This window comes from Hemibagrus wyckioides, linkage group LG06 (genome assembly GCF_019097595.1).
Source record: "Hemibagrus wyckioides isolate EC202008001 linkage group LG06, SWU_Hwy_1.0, whole genome shotgun sequence".
Lineage (NCBI taxonomy): Eukaryota > Metazoa > Chordata > Actinopteri > Siluriformes > Bagridae > Hemibagrus > Hemibagrus wyckioides.
In genome coordinates, this window is record NC_080715.1 from 40,207,142 (window position 1) to 40,217,428 (window position 10,287).

General features: G+C 37.5%; 2 protein-coding genes across 3 annotated transcripts in view; both read right to left on the minus strand.

The window, feature by feature from the left end:
* Window positions 1-6,688, minus strand: part of LOC131354655 (polymeric immunoglobulin receptor-like) — a 14,185-nt gene extending 7,497 nt beyond the window's left edge. The window contains exons 1-7 of one of the 2 annotated variants that reach the window (XM_058392569.1): window positions 6,545-6,688; window positions 5,884-5,949; window positions 5,748-5,762; window positions 4,908-5,222; window positions 4,518-4,826; window positions 4,142-4,231; window positions 3,713-4,043 (exon numbers count right to left, since the gene is read on the minus strand). In XM_058392569.1, coding sequence (XP_058248552.1) covers window positions 3,985-4,043; window positions 4,142-4,231; window positions 4,518-4,826; window positions 4,908-5,222; window positions 5,748-5,762; window positions 5,884-5,949; window positions 6,545-6,683 — 993 coding nt within the window. In that variant the 5' untranslated portion in view covers window positions 6,684-6,688 and the 3' untranslated portion in view covers window positions 3,713-3,984. Of the gene's footprint in view, window positions 1-3,712; window positions 4,044-4,141; window positions 4,232-4,517; window positions 4,827-4,907; window positions 5,223-5,747; window positions 5,763-5,883; window positions 5,950-6,544 lie in introns of those variants that run through there. The other variant, XM_058392568.1, reaches the window with a different exon arrangement.
* LOC131354654 (carcinoembryonic antigen-related cell adhesion molecule 1-like) overlaps window positions 1-10,287 on the minus strand; it is a 95,940-nt gene that overhangs the window by 60,779 nt on the left and 24,874 nt on the right. The window lies entirely within an intron of this gene.

The window sequence follows — 10,287 nt, forward strand, 5'->3', positions numbered from 1 at the left end:
CCTCGATGAGTAACAGCCAATGAGAGAGCGAGAGGAAGGTGTAGGGGGACGAGGAAGGAACAAGCAGAACAGCAATCATGATGAAGGAGACTCAGCGTTCTACATGAACCCAGGACATAGATGAGGATTAATAAAGTCCTGGTAGAAAGTTTTTACTTAATAAATGTTAAGCAGGTTTGATGAGACTTCCATAATGAACATTTTATAATGTTTATATTTTTATTTACATTCAGTTCAGTGACAAAAATAAAAACTCCAAAACATACTTTGTTCAGTGAAAATAAAGTGTAAAGTAAGAATATTGCATGACTTTTTGCTTTAAAAGATAAATTCTTTCATACAGCATTTCCTGACATACTATTAAACAGGAGAGAGAGAGAGTGAGAGAGAGAGAGAGACAGATAGAGATCAGCAGACTCACCTTCAGTAACATGAAGCTGTATAAGGAGGAGAAGAAAACACACCTGCATTCTTACTGAGGATCCAAACCAACACATTAATCCAAAGAGAGAATTAGAGCTAAACACACACTGACCAACTGCTGCACCGTGTCTCATCATAATGAACACACTTTAAATATCACACAGTTCAAGTTTGTGGTAAAACAGGAAGTGGCAACTAAGGAAGTGCATATTTAGCAGCTCATCACTGACCAGACAGACATGAGAATGTCTTCCATTTTTATGGTACATTCAAGTACTAAAGGGAATAATTCATAATAAATATTCTATTGTCTATTACTATAAAATATTATTCATTTTAAATAACACCATAATGAACACACACTAACTTCCACACAATTACAATTAAACAGGACGTACAACATTAACAGCACTTGTTTGTCCTGGTTGATGTGTGAAACAGCATTACTAACATGAGACACAATTTAACACCAAGTAAAGGAATTTAGAAACAGGGGGATATAAATCCACACAAGGAACTGAGCCACAGGTGGCAGCAAAAACACTATAAAGAGACAGAGGGACAGAACACACAACATGGAGAAATAGTGAAGTCCTCTAGTGGACAATACATAGAATGACAAGTCCAAAATCCTGCCACTGTCAATGGAGAGAGAGAGAGAGAGAGAGAGAGAGAGAGAGAGAGAGATCTATAATCAAGGTGCTCAAATAATACAAATAATAACTTTGTTTTTCTTGCTGATGTAGATGGCCATTTTTTCTTGGCTACTCTGTGTTTATTTTAGACCCAGAATTAAAGTTAGCAATGAAAAGTGTTTAATAAAACAATTAAAACAGACTGCAAGAAGGCAAAAAGGGTTTTTAATCTTGAGCACTATGTAAAAGTGTGAAAAATTGTCTCCCTTTGGAGACAGGAGGGACACTCATGACCTGTCTCCAGACACAGAATCAAGATAAGCTCCTTCACAGCAATGATACCATGCAGGATTCTCCACTGTATATCTCCAGCTCTTTTTATTAATGGCAGCTTGTACAGTAGTCTCCACTGTGAATGGTCTTCCTCACCCAGCCTGGGGACAGACTACTCTACTGTGCAGACCATTTTAATTACATTTACATTTCTGGCATTTGGCAGATGCCCTTATCTGGAGTGACATACAAGAGTGCTTTGAAGTCTCTATCAGTGAATACATTAACACTGGTTCACTAGGTCACAGACTTAGGACAACATCAGCCCAAAAACCTCTACTGGGAGGAATTATAGCACAAATGTTTTTTTAAATACATAAAAGGAAAAGGGGAAATATTCACTAGTTTAAGTGTTTCAGGAAGAGGTAGGTCTTCACCGGTCTTGTAAAGCCAGCCTGTGACTTCCAGAACAGTAAATAGTCTTGATGTATACTTATCTTTTACTCTGAGAGATGGTGGGACCAGTCGAGCAGTGTTAGTAGATAGTAGATGGTTTGTGGTGCAGTGCAAAGAGTATTAAGAGCTTTGAGGTCAGAGGATGCTGGTCCATTTTTGGCTTTGTAGGCAAGCATCATAGTTTTTAATCTGATGCATGCAGCTAGAGGAAGCCAGTGGAGGAGCACAGCAGTGGTGGTGGTGTGTGAGATCGTAGGTTGAATACAAGGTCCACAGCTGCATTTTGGATCATTTGCAGAGGACAGATTGCATTAAGAGGTAGACCTACCATCAGACATTTTCAGTAGTATGAGTGTCAAAATGACAAGAGACAGAACAAGCACATGAGCAACCTGTGTTAATAAAAATGGCAGAAATTTCAGATTTCTGAAAACTGTGGTATCTGAGGGTGGGAAGGAGAAGATAAGTTGAGTGTCATCAGCATAGCAGTGGTAAAGAACCAATGAGAATATATAACTTCGCTAAGAGAGTAAGTATAGAAGGAGAAAATAATAGGAGCATGTACTGCGCCTTGTGGGACACCAGTGAAGAAACTGCATGGAGCAGTTGTCGATCCCCTCCATGTTACCTGATATTAGCAACAATCCAGGTAGTAAGGGTGGACAAGAGAGTCTTGTGGTTGACTGTGTCAAAAAGGACACAATGCTCACATGCACATGTTACTCTGAGGCACTGAAACTCAGCCAATGAGAGAGTGAGAGAAGAAGGTGTAGGGGGATGAGGAAAAAACAATCAGAACAGCTATCATGATGGAGATTCAGCATTCTACATGAACCCAGGACATAGACAGAGATAAATAAGAGTGATCAGCAGACTTACCTTCAGTGACATGAAGCTGTATAAGGAGGAGAAGAAAACACACCTGCATTCTTACTGAGGATCCAAACCAACACATTAATCCAAAGAGAGAATTAGAGCTAAGCACACACTGACCAACTGCTGCACCGTGTCTCATCATAATGAACACACTTTCAGTTAAAACAGGAAGTGCAAAGTTAGCAGTATGGCCTTGAACATACAGAAGTGAGAAAGTCGCTCATGTCTTTTGCACAACAGAACAGAGTCTATGTTCTGAATCCTTATTAATCATCTAATGCTGACAAACTAATCAACTGTTATACATTTGAATGCATCAAACAAGAGCAGTGTGATTTTGCTCTTATCCTGATAAACATGCATTTGATTGCTTGTTATATTTTTTATATATACTTGACGTAGTGACAGAGTAGTGATGACTCTGGACATTTCTTCTTACTAACCATCAGAAGTCACATGCATCAGAGTGGAAGTGTAATCTCAGCCCCTCGCTTCCTTTTGAAGATTTATCCTGGTCTAGGTTGTGGTGGATATGGAGTTTCTCCCAAGAACACAGGGAAAAGGTGGGAATATACCATGAACAAAAGGCCAGTCTGTGGCAGGTTGCTACTTGATTTTGGGTCACCAATCCATCTACCAGCATGTTTTTGGAAAGATATGAGAAACAGAAACGCACACAGAGACAGTTGATAATGGGAAACTTCACAATGACAGTAATATGAGCTCAGGATCAATCCAGAGACCCTGAAGCTGTGAGGTTCTGGAATACTGAGCTTCAACATTTAAAATGGGGAAAGGATTTAATTGAGAATGCTAGAGGAAAATATGCTGAGCAAAAAGAACTTGTAACTGTTGAAAGACAGCTAAAGAAAGAGATGTCATTGAATTCTTCATCCACTTCCTTCATGTACTAAGGGCAGCTCTGTAGCTGAGGGAGGTGGAAGAAGGTTTCGGAGATGGACCAGGCACCGAGCTTTGCAGAGAAAGATGGATTTTAGGTTGCTTACAATAAACAGAAATGTATTTATTTTCTACGATGAATACCTCAGTTCTGATAGCATTTACAATCAAGAACAAAGAACAATACAATATTGTGAAGAAATAATAAAATGTGTCTAATTTTTAATGATGTAAATATTGTGAAAGTGAAGCAGGCATCAAAAGCATGTGAGCATCAGATAGAAACCTATAAATGACTTTAAAAACACTTTAAATACAAAAATATACTTTAAAATCTAACCACCCATTCTGTTTTTTAGCAAAAATTTCTGAACAAATCTCTTGATTAATTTTCTGAAAGATCAGTGAACTGAGATCTTCTCTACTGCAGACTCACTGTTCCATCTCCATCACCTCTGCTGTAATGAACTGTACCAGGACCTAGAGTGTAAAATAGATAAGAAAAGCTCTGTTTATGCAGCTACAATGATGGGGAAGTAGATGATAAATTTTTAACAAAGGTTTGAAAATGTTTGTACCTTTCTTTATGGTGGTGCAATAAACCAAAGCCACGATAATGTGCAGAAAGATCACAGTCACCACGGCAATAGGGATGTAGGGAAGTGGATCTGGAGAGATATCACCAAAAGACAATCCAGGAATCATAGTGAGAAGTGAAAGCGGGTCAGAAAACAAACTCAGATAGTCCATAATCGTAAACACAAATATTGTCAATTGGCAGAACACTGAATACAAACGTTTCACATCTGATTTCTACATTTTGTGTCTTATGCCATAATACACTTTTTGTAACCAAGGTTTGATAAATGTACACGACATACTTTTATGAAGTAGTACTTTACATATTAGTTAAAAAAATCATTTCTTTGTACAGTCTACGGAAGAGTGTTTTACCTTTCACTGTGAGGTAGATGTATGTTTTCATTTCACTGATCTCACACCTGTACCATCCTCCATCCTCTACAGTCAGGGGTGATATGAGTAGAGAGAGATTTCCTGGAGGATGACCATTAAAGAGCTGAACTCTGTCTGTGTAGCGATTTGTCTGGTCCTTTGGGAAGATCTTCATGTCATCAGATCCTTTATAAAAGCTCCATCTGAAAGTGTGTGGTTTGGCTTGTAGTTCAGAGCAGGAGCAGGGCAGAAGGACAGACTGTCCCACGTTTCCAGTCACATCCACTGTCTGTTGATTCAGTGTGCAACCTGGAGAATGAACAAACATCAACATATTGCATTGCTGTTACAACATCAGATTCATCTGTCATGAGATTATCACTCATTTACCTTTAACAGTGAGTCTGACGTATCTGTATTCATCTCCATTAACAATACAATGGTAATCTCCTCCATCCTCTTCAGTCAGGTGTGATATGAGCAGAGAGAGATTTCCTGAAGAGTGATCATTAACCAGCTGATATCTCTCTTTGTACTGATCACTCTCAGGAGATATCTGTACCCAGTTATTTCCATTTGTGTATTTCTTCCATGTGAATGTCTCAAGTTTGCTGTGGAGGTCAGTGCAGGAGCAGGGCAGCAGTACTGAGCCTCCTGTGTATGCAGTGATCTCTTCTGTCTCTCTATTTCCTTTCAGCCTGCAGCCTGTATGAACACACCAGTTAATGATCTGTTAATGAGCAGTTCACCATCTGCAACAACTCTACAGAACTACAGACATCCTGTTACTCCACAACTCACTAATGTCCACAATGTACTTGTTTTTTTAAATCCACAACTGGTCAGTCAAAGAAAAAGAGGTACTTTTTTGTCCTTTTTAAAAACACTTCCTACAGAGAAGCACACTGCATCATACACAACTACAGTCAAATCATTTTGCAATATTGTGGCAAGCGCACAGCACACAGCTAAAGCCCTGTGCTTTCATCACATGATGTTTTTACAGAGTCAGGCAAAAATGTTTAGAGACTTTATGCACAAGTGATAAAAGCAGTAAAATCATTTCTCAGATTTCTACAAATGAAGAGATTACTGAGCACCAGTTTGAATCTAAAAATCTTTTTTCATTCGTCAAACACATGGTCACGTCTGTGTGATCATTATCTTTATCAGAAGATGTCTCAGAGTGTGCAGTTGTTTCATCATTGAGCACTGGGGTTGGTTTTGTACCTTCTGTTGTGACACCTACAGGAAGTGAAAGAGCAGATAAAGTTAGTGTGGGGTTCTTGCTGTGAGCTGATGTTCTAACGTACTAACACTAAAACTAAGACTGTTCATTCCAGTGTGTATCAGTGGTGTGTGGTACCTGGACTGGAATGAGGTGAAGTTCCTGTGATCACTGGTGTGGATGATGAAGGTCTTGTTGATGCGCCTGCAAGGAGAGAAAGGATAAGATGGAGAGAATTATAAATGAAGAGTTTCTTCCACTCTCTGCAGATTCAGTGTGCAACAGGGAGAATGAACAAATCTGCATATTGCCCTACTGTTACAACATCAGATTTAACTGTCATATAATGAGCAATTCACCAAATCACAGCAACTCTACAGAACTACAGATATCCTGTACCTACACATCTCACTAATGACCACAACTTTCTTGATTACACTAATTACACATTATCAATAATTCTCTAATATCCACCAGTGGACAGTCAAAAAAAGTGCCGTGCCCTTGTACTTATTAACTCTATTTTAAACACTTCATACAGAGCAACATCCCATACAACTACAATCATTTTGCAGTATGGTGGCAAGTGTACAGCTACAGCCCTGTGGTTTCCTTTCTGCAGGTCAGTATGCACTTTACATTTTCATATCATAAATAAGATTAGTGCATGACTTTATGCTTTAAAGTCTTTAAATGTTAAATTCATACATATAGAAATAACTGTCATATTATTAAATAGGGAGAGAAAGAGAGAGAGAGAGAGAGAGAGAGAGAGAGAGAGAGAGATCAGCAGACTCACCTTCAGTGACATGAAGCTGTATAAGGAGGAGAAGAAAACACACCTGCATTCTTACTGAGGATCCAAACCAACACATTAATCCAAAGAGAGAATTAGAGCTAAACACACACTGACCAACTGCTGCACCGTGTCTCATCATAAAGAACACACTTACAGTTAAAACAGGAAGTGCAAATTCAGCAATATGGCCTTGACCACATAGAAGTGAGAAGTCTTGTCTTTTGCTCAACAGATAAGAAAAGAGCTGCCAATAAACGTATCAGATATTACACCAATATAATATTATCTATTAAACTATTATACATATTTAACCCTTTTTTAAACCCTTTTTAACCCTTGTGTACCAGTCACAAGATGTAGGGCAGTTCTGTATTGAGTAGACACACCTGCCCAGACTGTAACACCACCACAAGGAATCTCATACAAGCTGCTAGCTTTAGAGAGCTTATCAGTTTCTTCTAATCAACCCTGACAAACAACTAAGGCTAAGATGCAAAGACTCAAACCAGGGACCTCACACACCAGAGTCCATGGCACTAAACACGACACCACTCCAGAATTAGGGAAGAGAGCTGTTTGCTGGACTTTGTTTTAATAAAAGGGCTCAGAGACTGTAAAGGGTTTAGGACAAGCTAAACCAGGGACTGCACATGGCACTAACCACTATACCACAAGCCATACTGAAGCTTGTTAGACTTTTGTCTTAATAAAGATAAAGATAATTGTTTCGGGGAAGAGGAACTAGTCAAGTTTTATGAGTAGCACTCACATCATGTAGGACCAGGTTTCATTTGACCACCCCCTGACTAAGGGATCTAAATCTACATTCAGATAAATTCTGTAAATCTGTGGCTTCTATTTAAGCCAGAACCGAGCTAAATGAAACGTTTGGTGAAGATTCACACTGAGCAGCTTACTCATTTTATTGTCAGAAAAAAACCATGTACAGTACACAACCTGGTGAATGTGCTTTGGGTTTTCTGATATCCTTGTAAAGTTTCTTTTAGAACCATGATTTTTCCTTTGATTTTTTTTAAGCTTTTAGTGATTTTCCATAAAGCTACACTATTAGTCAAAAATTTTTGCTACCTTGCCAATTTTTGATATTTTTTTTTAACTGAATCATAAGATAATTAACTTTAAGGCATTAACATGCTGGTGAAAGGCTTCTTCTGTTAATTGTGTAACAGAATAAGAGGAAATTTATGAGAAGAATTAAACACTTAACCAATCTTTAAATGCTGCAAACCTATACTGGGGGTTAATTATTGTTTTTAATTTAATTCATATTGATTTACACTTGAAATGCACTAGATAATAATTTCATACATAAAAAGGTTAATATTTGTAGCATTTACATTAGCAACATTTGCCTACTGATTTGACTCTAAAGCCTACATGAATAAATATAAAAAATAAAGGAAACAAATCAACATCTTTCTTTTTTTATTTTCTTTTGATTGCAGTTATTTACTAGATTAGTAAACAGACACGACTGGATCCTCAGTGTAAAGCTTTTTGCATAATATTTAATATTCATATTTAATAATCAAGCAGAATTTTGATTAAAAGTTGGATACAGTACAAATAATGTTTGATCTTATAACAATTACATTTTACACACACACACACACACACACACACACACACACACACACACACAATATATATACATATACATGAATACAGTAAAAAAAAAAGTAATAATTTCCAGGATTAAAATGTTAAAATTTAATTAAAATTAAAATTTTATACTTATTATGAATTATTATGAATTATCATAAATAATGTATATAGAATATGTTGAAAATTCATTATGCCACACACCTCTATTTTATATTTTATGTGTGTTCTTTACGTAGAAATATTTAGAAGAAAATAAAATAATTAATGAAATTATATTCAAATATAAAGATACACAGAAAAACAGTCATCATAGCATCATCCAGAGGGTCTGCGGTGCTGCTGTGCTCCTGTGATGATCCCCAGGATAAAGCACTGAATCATAATGGTGAGGCTCCTGGAAATCTGGCTATCCTCATATCATACCTGACTGTAGAGGATGAAGGAGATCATCAGTTTCAGGTGCAACTTCAGGCTTATGTTCTTATAGAGCATGTTTGATAATTTTACGTCCTAATTCACACACACACACACACAAACACACACACACACACACACGCACACACACAGAGGAAGAACACTGTCTGTGATTCATATAGCTGCAGAGAGACAGGAAATACGAAGAGAAAGAGCAATCCCCACATTATAATTGGCTGTGTGATGACCTCCATGATGACCTTCTATGCATCCATAAAATGTTCTTGCATGAGCAGGACTTCACTCCTTGACTGTTGGTAGAAAAAAGGAAAAGGATAAACAACAATAAAAAAACTCAATCTGGCAACCACAGTAACTGTGCTAGCTTCTTCTCCTCTTCCAGGGCATGGGGCAGCGTGATACCTTCCTCAGTGGGCTTCTGTTACCGTTTGCTGCAGGTCCTAATGTTGACCATTCGGTGCAGTAATAATTCTGTAATCAAAATGATAGAATTTGTACAAAGAGGATGTGACAGAGAAGCAGAAAACAAAAAGAGGAAGTGGAATCTAATGACTCAGACAAGCCCATGCCACTCTTCTCTGAAACTTCATAAGAAATGTGGACATTTCCTGTCTTCCTGGTGGTTGGTTTTAATGTTAAACCAGTTTTTAGAATGTGGTGTGAGGTCGGCTTTGTTTCTTTAAGGGAACTTTTGCTGAGTGTTTATCTTCACGTTATTATTGTTCATGTAGCTGGAGGTGAGTGTGAACTTTTTATTACTAATGAGATGAAATTTGGATTCATTTTTAAGTTGAGAGTCCGATAAAATACTCAAACACTGCATGTATGTATGAGTCGAGTTAAGAGTTTGCCTCACACCATCATAACCTACACTTAAATACAACTGTTTTAGAAGAAGGATATACTATAGGAAAAAATGCACTTTTACATAAGGTCTGATAAGAAGCTTATACTAAATTCTCATTGGTGTTAATTCTAATACTCTTTCTAATATGTTATTATTTCTATAGTAACAACTTACTCAGGAATTTGTACAGTGGAAGCAAACATAAAGCTGTATTTTTTTCTAACATGGAACTTTGAAAGAAGATTTTTCTTGCATAAATGTACATAATCAGTGTTTCTTCACATGCAGGCTGCATTCTAGCAAACCATGGACGTGAATTAAAAATCGAAGCAGACTTATCCGACACCATTCTGCTGCCGTGCTACTGTGCTGATCTAAACACAACAACTCAGAGTTTCCTGTGGACGAAGATGAACGAGACGTCCAGAAACATGTTGGACCGCACTGATGGGAAAAGAGTACAGCTGGTTGTTGGCTCTCCAGGGAACTTCTCTTTACTCATAACAAACTTGACCTTGGAAGACAAGGGGTTTTACAGATGTGAGAGCAGAGCCGGGCATTACACAGACATCCGTCTCATCATTAAGGGTAATATTATTAAAAGCTCACAGTGATGTATGGATCGTCTCCTCTGGACTGAAGCAGGAGGTGATACTCCAATGAATGAATGAATGAATGAATCAATCAATCAATCAATTCAATCAACCACCCAAATAACCAAATCAACCAATCAGTGTTTTGTTTCTTTACACAAATTGCTATAAAAAGGTTGAATTGTAACAATTACAGCATTCCAAATATTCTTTAATATTTTTATTTTATAAATATCATCTGC